This window comes from Saccopteryx leptura, chromosome 12 (assembly GCF_036850995.1).
Source record: "Saccopteryx leptura isolate mSacLep1 chromosome 12, mSacLep1_pri_phased_curated, whole genome shotgun sequence".
In the NCBI taxonomy this organism is placed as follows: Eukaryota; Metazoa; Chordata; class Mammalia; order Chiroptera; family Emballonuridae; genus Saccopteryx; species Saccopteryx leptura.
This window is the reverse complement of record NC_089514.1, coordinates 29169955-29189717: the sequence shown is the minus strand read 5'-3', so window position 1 is coordinate 29189717 and position 19763 is coordinate 29169955. Positions and strand designations below refer to the sequence as shown.

The following is a 19763-nucleotide window of genomic DNA, read 5'->3' as shown; positions in this document are numbered from 1 at the left end:
ATATATCCAAAGAAACCCAAAACTCTGATTTGAAAGAATATATATATATGCACCCACTGTGTTCATTGCAGTGTTATTTACAATACCAAGATCAAGAAACGGCACCAATGCCCATCAGTAGCTCAGTGCATAAAATGCTATGGTACATTTACGCAATGAAATATTACTTGGCTGCAAAAAAGAAGGAAATCGTACCTTTTGGGAGAGCATGGATGTACTTAGAGAGTATTATGCTAAGTGAAATAAGTGGTCAGAGAAAGACAAGTACCATATGATCTCACATGTAGAATCTAATGATCAAAAAACTGACTAACAAAATGGAAACAAAGGCATGGCTGTATGGAACAGACTGACAGCTGTCAGACGGGAGAGGGTTGGGGGTTGGGTGAAAGAAGGTAAAGGGATTAAACAAAACATACACACACACACACACACACACACACACACACACACACAGCACAAAGACACAGACAGCAGTGTGATAACAGCCAGAGGGACGGGGTGGGGACTGGAGGTGGGCAAAGGGATGAGAGATACAAGGGCTGGAAGGAGGCTTTGCTTGGGGCGCTGGGGGCAGGATGCCGTGTGCGGGTGATGTTTTGTTGAGTTGTACACTTGAAAACTGCATGGCTTCATGAACCAATGTCACCTAAATAAATTCCAATAAAAAAGTCTGTCATGTGAACAGGAAAGGCGAGAGTTCTGGGCCCAAGGAATTATAGAATGTGTAGAGGTAGAGAAGCGAGTGGTTTATATCAGGAAATGGCAGTTTGTGTGGCACTTAGTAATTAACACGGGTGTATGAGGAGTAACGAGGCATTAAACATTGAGTTGATGGGTCAAATAGTGACAAATAGAGGCTTTAAGTTAAAGAACGAATAAGTATAGAAGTATATTGCTTAACAGTGGACGAGGGGGCACTGTAAGATCTAGTTGAGATGGCTACAGAGGTAGCAGTTAGTGAAGTGGCAGTCGAGGTGAGACTTTATAATCTTATAAAGTAATAGCAGTGGAGATGCTATGTATAATAGATTGTAGAATAGGCCTTTAAAATGATTGGGCTTCGTGCGGTCTGGGTCAGCCTTGAAGTGTATCTGAGATTTAATATGGGAATGTATGTTTCTTTGGAGAAGGCCTGCATATTTCATCAGGTCGTATGAGGAGACTATTGGGATAAATATATTGTAGGGAAAATTGATAAGATGACATTCCACAAACTATAAAGTTTAAATTTAAAATGTTACTTTTTTGTTAGTGACTAATCTAATTTCTTCTTTTCTCTCTCTAGTGGACAGGCAAAAATCTCAGCAAGTTCGAACCTCTAATACAATAAGGCGAACCTCTTCTTTGGACACAATAACAGGACCTTATCTCACAGGACAGTGGCCACGGGATCCTCATGTACATTACCCTTCATGCATGAAAGACAAAGCTACTCAGGTACGCTAAGCAAATCTAAATCAGTTTTACTACCCTGCAGTTACTCTGTTTCAGTTATAGTAAAAAATATATAATTTAATCAAATAGTCCCAAATTTGAAATAGAATATATTCAACCAAAGAAGCCATTTATTTTAATAAACTTTAGACTAATTATATTTTGCCACCTCAGTTTTTAAAGTTTTAAAATTATTTAATATTTAATAAATAGCATATCAATCTATATTATACAGTTTTTTAGACTTAGTTTTAAGACTTGCTCTCTGAGATAAATTAATATAATGACTAGTAGCTATGTTAGAAAATATAAGTAATTGCTGAAGAAAAGTTTGCACAGTCTTGGAAATAATTTTAAAAGTATTAATACGTGGCTAAGGAACTGTATGTTAAAGGTGTTTTGGGTGTTTTTTTTCTGATTAAAGAATGGTGTATTTAAATGTGAGAGAATTCAAAGGAATGAGAACATTTTGGGCTTTGTAGGTTAGGAAAATAGAAGGATTAGTGTTTCATGTTTAAAGAATGAGGGAAGAGAAAAAGGGTGGGAAATTTTGGACATGATCTATGAGAATCTTCTCAATTTTTCTAATTTTCCCAGACAAGCTTGAAACCATGAAATTAGCTTCTTTATCATCCATCCTATCAATTCTGCTTTTGTAATATTTTATGCCACCCCCGGACTTCTGCTTTTCATTCTTAGTTTTCTGAGCAAAAGGATCAGTTTGATATGGTAGGCCGTGGGATTCTCAAGTAGAAATAACTAGCAAAATGTAGAGATGTGGGCCTGGAAATGGACACACAGTTTAAAATAATCTTTCTGGAGGAATTGGGTTCACAAGTGTCATCATGTGTTGGTGTAGAATGTAAAAAGAGAAGATTAAAAGACCAAAGACTTAATTTTTGGGAAAGCACACAAGGGAAAGAGAGAAAACTAATATATTCACCTGGAAGCAATAAGAATAGGAAGGAGTTACAGTTACTGACTTTGTACCCTGTGCTGTGTGTTTTATATCCTGTGTTTCATTTAATTCTCACAAGAACTTTGCAAGACTACACAAATGGGGAAGCAGAAACTCGGGGACATTAAGGGACTTACTCAGGATCATGAAGCTACAAAGTGTTGGAACCAGGTTTCTAAAACATGAATTTGTTAGCCAGTCTGAGCTCCTTTTTTACACTGCTCTTAACATAGGTCATTTGTGTGTGTGAATGTATCACCCAGAATAGTAACTGGCACTTTACTTAAACTTGGTGTGATGCTGTTTAGATTTAATAAATCCTACCTTTTATTGAGTATGCTTTATGCTGACACTATCAGGATCATTATCTTATTTATACTTTACAAAAACTCTGAGAAAGGAGAGGAGTCGGAGAAAGAACAAAAGCTAAGAGAAGAATGGAAATAGTTTTATAGAGCCTTAGAAGCCAAAGGGAAGGCTGCTCTAAGAAAGGAAAATTTTTTTAACAGTATCAGGTGCTAGAGAGAGGTCATGGAGAATGAGGGCTGGATTCAGAGATTGGGGCAGATTGTCTTGGAGAGTCTAGTATTGATAAGGTAGAAGAGGAAACGCAGATCCTTGGGAATTAAGCAAAATGATATGGAGATAGAATGAAAGGGTGTGTGGTAGATTTAAAGCTGTCTGTTTCTTTGTGTGATGGGGTTAATACAACTGAACTCATGCTAATGTTATAGGACTACAATATACATGTAAGGTTAGTAGTAGTAGAAAGACAGGACCATTTGCAGGGTCTGGAGCAAATGTATAAATTAAACTTACAAATTATTACATAAAATATATTTATTCTTCTAATTTGACAAATTTTCATATGGATCTTGAAATTCAGGTTTGAGTTAAGAATTCCTAAATGCCATAGGGTTACACGTTGGGCCTTTTAAAAGGAAGTAGCGTAGTGTTGTGAAAAAGATTGTGAACTTTAGAGACAGAGCCTGTGTTCAAATCCAAATCCATTGTGAGGGAAATGTCTGGGATGATGGAAGTGTATATCTCTTTTATTATTATTTTTTATTTTTTTAATTTATTCATTTTTAGAGAGGAGAGAGAGAGAGAGAATGAGAGAGAGAGAGCATGGGGGGAGGAGCAGGAAGCACCAACTCCGATATGTGCCTTGACCAGGCAAGCCCAGGGTTTCAAACTGGCGACCTCAGCATATCAGGTTGACACTTTATCCACTGTGCCACCACAGGTCAGGTGGAAGTGCATATCTTGATAGAATTTTTGGTTGCATGGGTGAATGCATTTATCAGAATTTAGATCAAAGTATACTCTTGTGTATTTTGATTAAAAAAACTTTAAAAATATAGACCATAAATATTAAGCTCAAATAAGTTATTTAGGAGTGAAGTATATTGCTGTCTGCAACTAACTTTGAAATAAATAAAATATAAGCTCAGTTGATGAATAGACGGGTAGATATATGATAAAGCAAATATAACAGAAAGTTGACTATGGAATATAAGTTGTTGGCTTTATGACTACTCACTGAGCACTTTTCATCTGTTCAGTGTTTTTGAATTTTTAAAAATAAAATGGGAAAATATGTCATGGCCCACTGAATCAACTGCTCTATGACCTAAACTTCAGTTTCCTTCTTCTATAAATTGAAATTAAATGAGAAAGTAACATATATTCTTTGTAAAGTGGTCAAACAATAAAAATACTATAGAGCAATAAACAAAGGCGTTTTCTCTGATTTTCCAGGTATAGTAGTGATGAGGGCTATTACGTATTTGCATTCTCTCTCCTTGGAACATGATAGAATTATACTTCTCTGCCCATTTGAAGTTGAGTGTGGCCATAAGATTTGCCATGGAAAGCAGCTTTAAAGAGTTGGTGCACCAAAACCAGACAAGGACACCACAAGAAAAGAACATTAAAGGCCAATATCTCTCATGCACATATGTGCAGAAATCCTCAACAAAATGTTAGCAAACCAAATTCAACCAACACGTTAAAAGGATCATACACCATGATCAAATGGGATTTATTCCAAAGATGTAAGGTTCGTTCAACATCCACAAATAAATCAACTTGATGCACCACATTTGCAAAATGAGGTATAAAGTTATATGATCATTTCAGTAGATGCCAAAATAGCATTTGACTAAGTTCAACATCTATTTATGATAAAAACTCTCAATAGAGAAGATATGGAGGGCCTGACCCGGCAGTGGTGCAGTGGATAGAGCGTCAGACTGGGACACAGAAGACCCAGGTGTGAAACCCCATGGTCCTGGCTTGAGCGCAGGCTCGTCCAGCTTGAGCACAGGCTCACTGGCTTGAGCGTGGGATCATAGACATGACCTCATGGTCGCTGACTTGCACCCAAAGGTTGCTGGCTTGAGCAAGGGGTCACTCACTCTGCTGTAGCCCCCTGTCAAGGCATGTATATATAAGAAAGCAATCAGTAAACAACTAAGGAGACTTAATAAAGAATTGATGCTTCTCATCTCTGTCCCTTCCTGTCTGTCTGTCCCTATCTGTCCGTCTCTCACAAAAACAACAACAACAACAAAACAAAGAAGTTGTGGAGGGAATGTACCACAACATAATAAAGGCCATATATTACAAACCTACAGCTGACATCATACTAACTGGTGAAAAGCTGAAAGCTTTTTCTTTAAGATCAGAAACAACACAAGGGTGCCCACTCCTGCCACTTTTATTTAACAGAGTATTGGAAATCTTAGCTAGAGCCATTAGGCAAGAAAAGGAATCAAAGGCATACAGTTGGATATGTGATATTACCTCACACTAATTAGAATGACTATTATCAAAAAAACAGCAATACATTTTGGTGAGGATGTGGAGACAAGAGTACCCTAGTGCACTGTTAGGAATGTAAATTGCTACAGCTACTATGGAAAATAGTATAGAGGTTCCTCAAAAAGTTTAAAAAGAATTAAAGTATGAACCAGCAGTTCCACTTCTGGGTATTTTATCTGCAGAAAATCAAAACACTAACTCATAAAAATATACGCACCTCCGTGTTCATTGCCGCATTATTTACAATAGGCAAGATACGGAAACAATCTAAGTGTCCATTGACAAATAATGGATAAAGAAAATGTCATTCATATATATAATATATATATTATACATCTCACAATGGATTATTTATTCATAAAAACAATAAAATCTTATCATTCGCATTTGCAGCAGTGGGTAGACCTTAAGGGCACGATGGTAAGTGTAATAATTTAGACAGAGAAAGATACCGTATGATATCACTTATAAGGGTAATCTAAAACAAAACAAAACCCAAAACACCAAGCTCGTACACACAGGGAACCCGTTGGTGATTGCCAGAGATGGAGGGGAAGAGATGGGTGAAAAGGGGGAAAGGTGTCAAAAAGTACAACTTTCAGTTATGACATATGTAAGTCTAAGGGATGAGTACTATACGGCATGGTGACTATAGTTAATAATACTACTATATTGCCACCTGTGGTGGCGCAGCGGATAAAGTGTCGACCTGGAACACTGAGGTCACCAGTTCAAAACCCTGGGCTTGCCTGGTCAAGGCACATATGGGAGTTGATGCTTCCTGCTCCTCCCCCTTCTCTCTCTCTCTCTCCTTTCTAAAACTTGAATAAATAAAATCTAAAATAAATAAATATTTTTAAAAATACTATATTGCATATTTGAAAGTTAGTACGGGCAAAATCTAAGTTTTTATCTCAAGAAAAAATTGTAACTATGTCTGGTGATGGATGTTAACTAATTGTGATCATTTCATAGCATGTACCCATGTAATTGATATAATGTATTTCAATTATACCTCAGTTTAAAAAGAAAGCTAGTACATTCACTCTGACAAACATACACGCTTATTTTAGTAATCCTTTTGCTAGATTTTTAAAATCAGGTGTGCTTCTTTATAGGCCAAATGTCATTTCATCATTGAAATGAATATGTTGTTTTGACTCTAATCTAAAATAGGGTGAAATTCTTTAATAGATTACTTTATAATTGGTAATAATTATATTTATAGAATAAATGCTATTGCTTTATGGAGTTCTTTTCTAAATATGAAATTTAAAAATTAGTAAAATGAAGTGTTAACATTTATTGTATTTGTTTCAGTATCAGAAAAGGGGTCTGAAGTTTTTTCTTTTTTCTAATGTAATCCTTAGATTGGTGTTATACTTGCTTCATAAAATGATTTTGCAAAATTTCCTTCCTCTGTGCACTGGCATGGTGTAAATATTCTCTCAATTATCTGTTACTTGGGTCTGAGAGAACTTGACCTTAAACTTGACCAGACTTGTATGTTTTGGGATTTCTAGTAAATATCAATGTCTTCCATGATTCTTGGTCTCTTAGTTTCTCACTATGTAGCTCAAATTTTTCATTTATTTTGCTACAATATAATCCATTTCATCAAGATTTTCACATGTGTTTGCATAGTTTCACAAAGTACTCTTTTATAATTATTGTCATCTCTTGTATATCCGTAGATTTTTTTCTCATTTTTAATATTGCACATTTGTGTTTTGAGTGATTTAATTTATTAGGTTATATGGTGTTTAATTTTTTTAAGGTGTTAAAGTGATTGTCCAGTTGTTTTTGTTTTTGCTTTCTAGCCGCTGCTCTCTGACTCTGTTCTGTCATTGCCTTTCTCTGCCTTCCTGGAGTCTATATTGTTCTGTCTCTAGATTCTGGAAATGAATGCTCAGTTTATGTGTTTGTGATATTTCTAGTTTAGTAATGCATGTGTTTTATGTCTCTGAGCTCAGCTTTAGCTAGTGCATAATATTTCCATTATTTATATTTTCAAGATATAATACGATTTTAGTTTTTAATCCTGTTTAGCATGTGAGAGCTTTTTGTTTTTTTTCTTTTTCATTTCTAAGTGGCTAAAGTTTTTTTTCCTAGTAAAAATTCAATTTCTACTTTTATGCTATTATAACTAGAGTATAGAATTATAAGTCTTTTGAAATTTCATTGAGATTTTATATGAGGCCTAATATGTGATTCATTTTTTCTTAATGCTTTATATTTAAAAATGGGTAGAATCTTTTATTTTAAATATAGAATTCATTACATATTAATTCAATCTTTTTTGTTTTTTGTGACAGAGAGACAGAGAGAGGGACAGATAGGGACAGAGAGGAAGGGAGAGAGATGAGAAGCATCAATTCTTTGTTGCAGCTCCTTAGCTGTTTACTGATTGCTTTCACATAAGTGCCTTGAAGTGGGGGAGGACTACAGCAGAGCGAGTGACTTCTTGCTCAAGCCAGCAACCTTGGGCTCAAGCCAGCGATCATGGGGTCATGTCTATGATCCCACACTCAAGCCAGCAATCCTGCCCTCAAGCTGGATGAGCCTGTGCTCAAGCCAGCAACCTTGGGGTTTTGAACCTGGGTCCTCTGCATCCCAGTCTGACGCTCTATCTACTGTGCAACCACTTGGTCAGACTCAATATTATTAATTATGTCATTGTGTTTCCATATAGCCTCCTTCTAAAATGTGTTCTGTCATAAGCTGGCAGTTGTTGCGTTAAAGTTTGTTGTTTGTTTTCAGTGGTCTTTGCTTTATATCTTGATAATATTATAGATGTTTAAAGATGTATATATATAATATCTTTCTTATGGTTGGTATTGTTTATTATTAGAGAATACTCCTTATCTTGATTAATATTTTCCCCTAACTATAACCTTTTCATGATATAAAAATTTAGTTGCTTATATTTCTAATATCCAGACAGCTATTTTTAACATTTTGGTGTATATCATTTTATATTTTGATTATTTACATTTAAAAAAATTAAAAACCATTTTAAAAACAATTCAGATGATACTGTAAGTAGTGTTTTGTAATCTTCTTAACTTAATGAACCCTAGTGTTTCCCATGTCATTAAATATTCCTAAATATGATATGAAGTCTTTTTTTTCTGATTTTTTTTTCCATTCAACTTGGAAAAAAAATTATGGATTTACTATAAAATTATCTAGAATTCTCACCACTATTTATATTTTTAACTATCTCTTTCTAGTCTTTTTCTCTTTGTACGTATTTGCTTAGTAAAGTGGGCTTGTAGTCTACGTGCTGTGAGTTTTTTTATATTGTTACAAGAGTGTGCCACAATTTTAATTTCCCTATTGATAGACATTTAATTTATTTCCAGTGCTTCTTTTGATGTACATCTCAGGTTAATTCTTGAAAATAGAATTACTGTAAGTATGTTTGAGGCTGTTGGCACATTTATGATTACTTTTTCTCAAATTAGCATTTCTTAACTGAGTAAGGCAAATTATTTCATTTTATCATGTCTGGCACTGACGCAATATTGATTTCTGTGTTACTTCCTATTTTCAAAAAATTACAATCTTGAGATTTACCATGCGTCTTCCCTCCCCATTGCCATGAGGTCTGGAAACAGAAATAAAGCTTCTATATAAATTCCCTAGTTAATAATGTTGAAAATCTCAAGTCATTACCTCACAGACCATCATTCAGTTGTGTGGAACACTTTGAGGGCTAAATAGACATGAAATTTATACATTTTTAAAATACTCAGGCATGTTAGTCCTTCCTAAGGACTACTAATTAATGTTTCTCAGTAAAGAAAAATCTCTCCCTATCAATGTAACTTTCTGTGTGTCCCCAAACAATATTTGTTAGCTTTTGTTAATTTCTAAATATGTATTATATGCAAACTGATATTATACTTGTTATTGATATTAGCCTCCAAGAAAAATGAGTGGTTATTTATTTGGTAAGCATGTCCCCTAAGAGTGTAGAATCTATTTCTTACTCATTTTTTTATTGATTTAAATTTATTGTGTTTACATAGATTCTAGTGTCCCCCCGAATGCATCCCCCTCCCCTGTGTCCCCAACATCCCCCTTGCCCCCCTCCCACCAACGCCCTCCCTCCTTCCCTCCAGGGTTTGCTCTTCTGTTCTCTATAACGCTGTGTTATGTATATATAATTCCACCAATCTCTTTCCCTTCTCTGACCCCATCCTCTCATCCCCTTTCCTTCTGTCCGCTTTCCCTCTGGTTCCTTAGACCCCGCCTCTGCCTTTATTCCGCTCCTCAGTTCACATTGTTCATTGGATTCCTCAAATGAGTGAGGTCATATGATATTTTTCTTTCTCTGCCTGGCTTATTTCACTTAACATAATAGTTTCCAGGTCCATCATCTTGTCGCAAAAGGTAAGATTTTGTTCTTTTTCATGGCCCCATAGTATTCCATTGTGTATATGTACCACAGCTTTTTAATCCACTGGTCTACTGACAGACACTTGGGCTGTTTCCAGATCTTGGCTATGAAGACATACAGATGGCCGATAGGCATATGAAAAAGTGCTCAACATCACTAATCATTAGAGAAATGCAAGTTAAAACCACAGTGAGATATCACCTCACACCAGTCAGAATAGTGCTCATCAACAAAACAACACAGAATAAGTGCTGGTGAGGATGTGGAGAAAAGGGAACCCTCCTGCACTGCTGGTGGGAATGCAGACTGGTGCAGCCACTGTGGAAAACAGTATGGAGATTCCTCAAAAAACATCTCTTACTCATTTTTATTTCCTTAATCTAACAGTGCTTTTCAAACCTTAGCTTGCATCAGAATCATCTGGAAAGCTTGTTAAAACACAAGCTGCTGGACTTTACCTAAGAATTCCCGATTTAATAATTCTAGGATTGAACCTGAGAATTTGCATTTCTAACGTTCCCAGATGACGCCAATGATGCTGCTTATCCAGGGACCACTGGATGAAACGGGTCTAATGATGAGCACATTAACTTGGTATATAGTTGGAGCGAGATAAAAAATTTGAGTGTGTAACTGCTACTATCACTGAATTCCTCATGCTTTTTTCAGTTGAACTGCTTTCTACACTCTGTTTTCAAGAGAAGAGGCTATTTATATTTATATCTGGTTTTAAGATTATTTACATATAATTGCTAGAAAAACAAAGGATAATAATATTAGACTCGTAATGTTTTTGTGCTCTTTTTAATGCTTCATCAGGATAGATTTTTCAAAACAATGTTTTAAATTAAAAGTTTAAGGTTTCTTTCATTTTTATTAGTCAAATGATATGTTGATATGTTTATAAATAATGAAGGGTTTGCCATTATCTATTTTAAAACTTTTATAAGTGAAATTAATCTAAAATCATAATTATTAGTGGAATGTCATTGATTTTCAAGTAATTCCACTTAATTGCTTGTCAGGTTTAACATTACTTTAGTACTAAGTATCATCTATTTAAGCACAGTACAATAATTAGCAGTCAGTGAACATATTTCTACAATAGATTATAAACTACGATAACTTTTAAGGACAAGAATGAACTATACAAAAACAATAGAGTTTAAAGTTTTATATAAGATTTTTAAAAAGTTTTAAACACTATTAAGAGACATTTGTAAAGTTATTAGTTCTTTTGTTTTTATAAGTGTTTTTGGCTCTTATATATTGGAAATCAATATTGAAAAACAGTTTTTTCTTGCTCTGAGTTAGTTTGATTTGTTTTGGAATTGATAATGCAGGAAAACATATACTTGCCCTTGCTAGTTTATAAATAAAGATATAAATAACAGAAGTACTCAAGATTCATATCTGGTAAAGGACTGTTATTCAAAATATACAAAGAATTTTTAAAAGTCAACATAAGAAGACAGTCTGATTTTTTTAAATGGGCTAAAGACCTTAATAGATATCACTGAGGAAGATGGCAAATAAGCATCTGAAAAGATGCTCCACATCATATGTCATCAGGGAAATGCAAAGTAAAACAACAATGTGATACTACTAAATACCTATTAGAAGGCCCAAAATCAGACACCAACACCACCAAATGCTGACAGAATGAGGAGCAACACGAACTCTCATTCATTGCTGGTGGGTATGCAAAATGTACAGTCACTTTAGAATAGAAGATACCTTGGCAGTTTCTTACAAAACTAAACATGCTCTTATCATATGATCCATCATTCAAGCTCCTTGGTGTTTACTCAAAGGATTTGAAGTTGTGTGTCTACAGAAAAACCTGAATGTGGATGTTTATTCTTATTCTTAACTGCCAAATCCTGGAAGCAACCATGATGTATTTCAATAGGTGATTGGATGAATAAAGTGTGGTACATGCAGACAATAGTATATTATTCAGCACTAAAAAGAAATGAGCTGTCAAGCCATGGAAAGACATGGAGGAAACTTAAACACATATAATTAAGTGAAAGAACCACTGAAAAGCAGCCAACTGTATTATTTCAACTATATGATGTTCTGGAAAAGGCAAAACTGAAGACACAGTGAAAACAATCAGTGGTTGCCAGGAATTGGGGGTGGGAAAGAATGAATAGGCAGAGCACACAGTATTTCTAGGGCGGTAAAATTCTCTGTATGATACTGTAACAGTGGGTACATGTCACTGTACATTTGTCCAAACCAAATCCAACCCATAGATTATACACCGAGGAAGACCCCTAGTGTAAACAATGGACTGTGGATAGTAATGACGTGTCAGTGTAACAAACGTACCACTCTGGTTGAAGATGACTGTGTATGTTTGGGGGGCAGGATATACATGGGACGTCTCTAACTCCCTCTCAGTTTTGCTCTGAACTTTTAAAAACTGTTCTTAAAAATAATCTTGCCCTGGCCGATTGGCTCAGCAGTAGAGTGTTACCCCAGTGTGTGGATGTTCCAAGTTGATTCCAGTCAGGGCACACAGGAAAAGCAACCATCTGCTTCTCCACCCCTGCTTCTTCTCCTTCTCTCTCTCTCCCTCCCACTCTCACGCTTCTCCTCCCACAGCCATGGCTCTATTGATTAGAGCACGTCGGCCCTGGCCCTGTGGATGGCTCTGTGGAGCCTCTGCCACAGGCACTAAAAGTAGCTCCATGGTGAGCATGGGCCCCAGATAGGCAGAGTATTGGCCCCAAAAGGGGGGTGCTGGGTGGATTCCAATTGGGGAGCATACAGGATTCTGTCTCTCTATCTCCCCTCTTCTTATTTGGAAAAGAAGGGAAAAAATAATAATAATCTTAAAAACAAGTGTCCTGTACAGTAGTACTGTTTTCTGTGTACTGTATTTCACTCATAAAAGAATGGTCCTCACACAGGAAAGCAGAAGTTGAATTTGAGAGTTGGAAAGAAAGCTTTATAGGCTGGACTTTGGAAGATTCTGAGAGGTGAAAATAAAAAATGACCTCTTCCATATATAGGTATTCTTTTTACATAGAGGAGATTTTTTAAAATCAACCACCATTTTGTCAACAGTCTTAGACAGTCTTTGGTGTTTTATATTGCCCAAGTGTACAAAAGGTTTATTTTCTCTTCCCTGGTCATCTAAGTGGAGGCAGCTAGGGAAGAAGAATCCCATAGAGTTTGGGGGCTGCAAAGCAAGCCGTTGCACAGTACAAGTTACTGAGGATTCTGTTGTTTTCTGCGCTGTTTGTGGAGGATGTTCGTTAGTGTACTTGTTAAATAAGTGTTCTGGGGTCATATGAGTAAGGAGGTTTCTAAAAAATGCATGTCTCTGTATGTGTATTTGTATGTTGGGGGTTTTGAAATGCTAATTGCATTGTACATTGAATAGAGGAAGGTATAATATAGATTATTTCCCAAATTTATTTGACCATGCAACCCTTTTGTCATATATTCTTACTAACATCCATGAGCAATATCAGAAGGAGTACAGCTGATAAAATTCTACTCGAGGTTAATGGACAGAATAACAGGCTAGTTGGAGAAAATTGCTGATATGAAAGGAATGAACTTTTGCTGAGTTGTGGTTTCCTAATTTAAATGCTAAAACATTTCTCAAATACTCAGATTTAACAAATTGGATACAAATGATTTCATCTTCTGTGACTTCAAAAGTATGAGCTTTAAAGAGATTTCATAAATCAAGTAGCCATCTTTTGATTTTGCTTTGACTAAAATAACTGACTGAAATAACTTGTTAAAAACCAGTGATTAAACGTGAAGAGCACTCTTCCCAGAGGAACTTGGTGCAATGATGGTAATGTTCCGTATGTGTACCGTCCTAGAGGGCGAGAGGAACTTGGTGCAATGATGGTAATGTTCCGTATGTGTACCGTCCTAGAGGGCAGCCACCCGCCTTGTGTGATTATTGAGCACTTGAAATATCCTATTGCATCTGAGCAACTGGATTTTTAGTTTTATTTCATTTTCATTAATTTAAATTTAAATTATTGCATGTGGCTAGTAGCTGTTGTTTTGCTCAGTGCAGTCTATAGAATATATTTGTAGACTAGAGCATTTTTATACTATTTTAAACTGATGTCAGTATAATTAAATTCCTCTCTGGGGGTTATTTTTCAGAGAAGCTGAGACTGCGAGGAATATGCTTACACTGTTCCTATGCCCACACCTCTGTAGGCCGTGACTGAGAGCGCGCTTTCTGCCGTTTTGCACTTTTAAACTGTTTTGTTAGCTAGCTTGCCAGAACATAAATATTTTTTGCGGTTAGTTTTTATTTCTTTTGTATAACTTATACTCTATTCTGGCATAATCACATAGGTTTCATATTCTGTTTTAAGAAAAAAAAAGTGATATATAAGGAGAGGGGAAATCCTTTGAGATAGGAGACCTCAGATTTAGTTCCATTTGCCATTGGCATGCTTAGCAGTATTAAGGCACTTGCAAACATTTTGTGGTATTGATTTATCACTAAGTTGTAGGTACAGTTTATGTAAATGTCCCTTAAAAACATTAGAGCTGTACAAAATAAAAATAGTAATATAGGCAGTTATTAATTAATTACGGAACATGCCAGAAATTTGACTCATTTTCTGTGAATGCACTTTGAGTTTTAAGCATTGTGACCCTTAATCATTTGATTTTTGACAAGAGTAATGTTTATACTAGTAGAAATTTAAAAGTACTAAAGTATATGAATTGTCAAAACATTGACTAAAGAAACTTAAAATAGAATAATTTTAGAATAAATTGGTTATAAAAGTTATGAGTACTTGGGGACTGAGTTATTTTCAAAGTAGTTTCTCTTATCTAGAACTTAGGAAATTTTAATACCTAAATAATTCTTTTTAAGCAGTTTATTTAATATATTGATACCTTTTGGTCCTGGCTGGTTGGCTCAGCAGTAGAGAGCATCAACCAGGCATATGGAAGTCCCAGGTTCAATTCCTGGTCAGGGCACACAGCAGAAATGACCATCTGCTTCTCTACCCATCTCCCTCATTCTTCTTCTCTCTCTCTCTTCCTCTCCTGCAGCCATTGCTCGATTGGTTCAAGCACGTCACCTCTGGGCGCTGAGGATGGCTCCATGGAGCCTCCACCTCAGGTTCTAAAAATAGCTTGGTTGCAAGCATGGCCCCAGATGGGCAGAGCATCAGCCCCAAACAGGAATTGCTGGGTGGATCCTGGTCGGGGCACATGTGGGAGTCTGTCTCTGTATCTTCCCTAGTCTCACTAAAAATAATAATAGTAATAATAATAATAATAATAATAATATAGATACTTTTTATCCTTATACTTGCCAATTGAATAAAATATTTTATTCTTTTAATTATGACTAAAAAGTTTTACTAGTATTTGAACTTGAATAAAATATTTTACTCTTTTAATTATGACTAAAAAGTTTCACTTTTGTATTTGAACTGTTAAGCAGTTTATTTGTATTTTTATTCAATTAGCATTCGGTGGTTATTGGTTTCACTTTGAAGTTTTGTTGCTTTTAAGAGGTGGTTATTATTTAAAAACTTGTTCATTAACAATCTGAATTGTGTAAAGTAGAATTGATGGCTTTTTCATAAGAAGCTGTATATATGTAAAGTCACAGGTGTAGCCTCAACATATAAGTAATGATTTTTTTCAGTGTGCATAAAAATAATTTTTGAAGCTATATATATTTACTGTGATAATCATTGCTATTTGTCTTTAAATTGTGGGTTTTGCCTTCCCTAATTTACATTACACCAAGAGTCCTTTCGTGTTTTAAGAAGAATGACACTTTAATATTTGCTTTTAAAAATATGGCTACAAAATGGTCTTATGATTTGGGATTTAGTGATTGGTATTACATTGGATGTTTCATTAATTTGTTGACTGAAAAACAAAATGCTTTGAGTAACTTCGTTGAGAGGCATCTTCAATTGGTCATTTCTAACTCAGAATATGATAGAATGTTTTAAACATTACACAGGGTCATGAAAATCAGAGTTTCAGGGAATTTAGTACTTAATATAGCTATTTAACTGTTTTACACGAAAATTGTCAAATATATTTGAGTTGGTGTGAGAAAAAGGAGTAAAGACAAAATTTCTTATTTTTTATTTTGTTTGTTTTTTTTCTTTAAAAGACACCCAGCTGTTGGGCAGAAGAGGGAGCAGAAAAGAGGTCGCATCAGCGTTCTGCATCATGGGGGAGTGCTGATCAACTAAAGGAGGTAAGTTATTTCTGTTTTTAGTCTATAACCTATTTTGGTCCTAGCAAATTATCTTACTATTTCCCGAATATAATGGTACTTCCCTTATTTGTGTTAACCTTACTTCTTGCAGAGTTTAAGGGTTGCCTTCACGTTTTGGTGAACAAGTCTGAGTTTACCTTATTTGTGCTTTCCACATTCTTTATAAAGATTTGTTATGCACCCTCTCAACTTTTGCCTTTCCTGAATGAATTCTGATTTTAATAAATGGCTGTGTTTTTTCAGTTTGGTTATCTTTTGTTCCCACCTCAGCTTTCTTGTTTTGAGTCAAGACAGCCAGATCATAGTTTTGTACAATGGTAGGAAAGTGTTTTCTGCTTCTAATAGTTTTTTATGATAGCCAGCATATTGTTACCCTTTGAGACCCAGTAGTACAGTGGAATTTATATCTTTTATAAATAGTTTTTATGTTCGTTTCCCTTATTCGTTATGAATAACCTAAATCCATGATGGCGAACCTTTTTATAAAAATTGCCCACTTTTGCAGTGCTGGTCAACCTGGTTCCTCCCGCGCCCATTAGTGGGCGTTCCAGCTTTTATGGTGGGCAGTAGCGGAGCAACCAAACGGCGCCATGACTGGCCCACCATGAAAGCTAGACCACCCACTAGTGAGCGGGAGGGACCAGGTTGATCAGTACTGCAAAAGTGGGCGGTTTTTATAAGGTTCGCCATCACGGACCTAAATTATGGTAATCTTTGTGTATATTTTGGAATATTTTTTCTGATAGTGTTATCTATCTTATCTATTTTTAATAGAAACTTAAAGCTGAAGGTCATCTAGTCTATTTCTTATGTAAATACTCCTTTAAAAAATAGTCATCTAGTGTATTTTTAATCATTATTGGTGAGTGAAGCTCATCCTTTTGCCATAGAACCAAAGAAGTTCAATTATTTTAGCTTAAATTTTTAAATAGTTCAATTTGTATATTAAACTCAAAACTATACCCCTTAGTTTTTACTCTTTGTATAAGTCTACTTCAAACATTTGATAGGCCAGCCATATATCATTTTTCTAGTTTAAACATTGACATTTCTCATTTCTCTTGTATATTTCTTATATATGCCATAGTTTACATACCTTTAAGTATCATTTTCATATACAGTGGCCTTTCAGTATCTTGCATATACTGTGGAATCCAGACTGAATAGATATAGTCTGTTAGCGTGATTATACCTATGACTGTATTACAGTTTTAGTAGTTTCTTTATAATATTAATGTAGAGAAATCCTCAGTTTCTATCTACTCTACATACAAATGCCTGTGCACAAAATCAGTTTTTCCCAGCAACAACAACAACAAAGAAATGAAGCTGGTTTATTATATCTAAAGTAGCTACATGTTTATGCATAAAATATGAATTAACAAAAATGTGAACTTGGAATTTTATCTGAGAGGTAAATACAATCTCAAAGCAATAACCAAGATTTGGTATGATGGGACTTTGGACTACAGCAACACAAGTCATGCGTGAGTGCAAAGGAATGGCTGACATTCATTACTGAGTGAGGTTTGATTGCTCTCCCCACAAAGCAACCGTAAAGCTGGACAAAACAACCAATCAGTGCTCTGGAAATCAACCTAACAAATTAAGAAGCCTTATTCATGACAAGTACTGAGTTCAGGGTAAGAATATCACAAGTGTGTGGTGTTCTTATCTGGTGCTACTCCTTTTCCCCCTCTTCCTCATCCCCAGCTTTGTTCTGTGACACTTCAACCAGGATGGGGGCAGGCTCTGAAAACCAGAAGCTTTACTGCCCTTGCTGGAGAAGGAGCACTTGGTACAGGGTGTTGAAGATGAAATAATGATCTTTGGTTGCAAACAGACATGGAGGACCGGTGGCTCTGCTGGTCTGAGGCTGTAGTCCCATTTGTGGCAAACAGCAGACTCATAGAATAGCGAGATTTTATAGAGTTTTAGGAGACAGAGGCTCCATGAGTTTACCACATGTCCCAGCTTGACTGGGTCTGCACAGCAGAAAGTCAAGTGGCCCCAAGGCGCCCAAGTATCACTGGTCAGTAGAGCCTAAGAATTCCTAGAAAAGAGGTTGAAGCAGGCCTAGTGATAATAAAATCTGGGCCCAGGCTTAAAAGGCTGGGACTTTGAATGCACTGCACTACTCTTTCCATATACAGACCCCGTCCTGGGAGTGGAAGCCTTACTGGATTGAGGTATTTGGATAAAACCTCGATCAGTCTTTGGCTAACACCAAGGTGAATACTGGAGACAGGCTTGAAAAGGCCTTAAAAAGTCAGTTTTAAAAAGAAAAATGAGGGGGGAAATAATGGAGTAGAGACATTAGTGAGCCATAGGTGATGGGAAAAACAGAATTTTAGTCCATTAACTTACTAAAACAACAAGAAGATAAAGACTACAACTCTCAGAGAAAATCAGAACTAGAGTTTCTACAATATGTTATCTAAAATGTCTGATATTCATAAAAAAAATTCAGAGATATGCAAAGAACCATTATAGTATGACCCATACTTAAAAATACAGTAATAGAAACTATGTCTCCATATGTTGGATTTAACTGACAAAGACATCAAAACAGCTATTATAACTGTGTTCAGAGAAGGGAACCATTTTTAAATCATTAAAAGTAGGTTGACAGTGACTCAGTGAATGAAGGATTTTCACAAAGTGATAGTTATCATTAAAGAGATACAAATAAATATCCAGAATTAAAAAGTATTATAACTAAAATTTAAAATTTACTAAATAGGTTCAACAGCTGATTTGAGATGGCAGAAGAATCAGTAAATTTGAATGTATATTAATTGAATTTATATACCCCAGTGTAAGAGAGAAAAAGATTGGAGAAAAACCAAAAGACCCTCAGAGGCCTGTGAGAAACATTATAAGTATATACACATACTCGTAAAGGGAAACCCAGGAGACGAGAGAGAGAGAGAGAAGTTAATAAATATTTGAAGAAATAATGGGAGGAAACTGTCCAGATTTGATGGAAAACAATGTATAGAATAAAGAAGCTTATCAGGTCCTAAGTAGGAAAACACAAAATGTGCCATGCATAGACATAGCCTAGGACTAGGTAAGCTATTGAAAGCCAAAGAAAAGAAGAAAATCTTGAAAGCTGGAAGGAGAAAATGACTATTACACATAGGGGACAAAATATACCTTTAACAGGTGACTTTTTATCAGAAATGGTGGGGACCATAAAGCATGATATATTCAAAGCGTTAAAAGAAAAAAAACCATTGTGTGGATTGTCTTTTTATTTTCTTCATATTGTATTTTGCTGTGCAAAAGCTTTTTAGTTTGATATAGTCCCATTTGTTCATCCTGTCCTTTATTTCACTTGCCTGTGAAGATAAATCAGCAAATATATTGCTGCGAGAGAAATCTGAGAAAGAAGGAAGTCTTACCTTTTGTGACAGCATGGATGGACCTGGAAATTATTATGCTAAGTGAAATAAGCCAGGCAAAGACCAAAAAATATCATATGATCTCATATATATGTGGAATCTAATGAACAAAGTGAACTGAGGAACGGAATAGCAGCAGAGGCAGGGTCACAGGGAGCAGAGGGAAGGCTGTCAGAGGGAAGGGGGATGAGGGGAAGGGACCAGAGAAGGTAAAGGGATTAGTGACACTATATATACATGGCACAGAGATACTGATCACAGGACAGAAAATCCTAGAGGGAAGGGGGGAGGGACTTACAGGGAGGGGGGCAAAGGAGTTATAAAAAGGGACACAGGGGTGGGAGGTGAGGGAGTTATTTTCAGTGGGACACTTGAATCCATGTAAACACAATAAATTCAAAATTACTAAAAAAAAGACTGAAGAAAAGAAAGAAAAAAACTCAAAACTGTCAACCAAGTATTCTGTATCCAGAAAAT

General features: G+C 35.7%; 1 protein-coding gene across 2 annotated transcripts in view; it reads left to right on the top strand.

Annotated features, from left to right (window-relative positions):
• The window catches only part of GLCCI1 (glucocorticoid induced 1), a 97378-nt gene that overhangs the window by 40836 nt on the left and 36779 nt on the right, over positions 1 to 19763 (top strand). For both annotated transcript variants that reach the window (XM_066353735.1, XM_066353734.1), the window contains exons 2-3: positions 1289 to 1440; positions 15772 to 15858. In XM_066353735.1, the coding sequence (XP_066209832.1) occupies positions 1289 to 1440; positions 15772 to 15858 (239 nt within the window). The remainder of the gene's footprint in view (positions 1 to 1288; positions 1441 to 15771; positions 15859 to 19763) is intronic.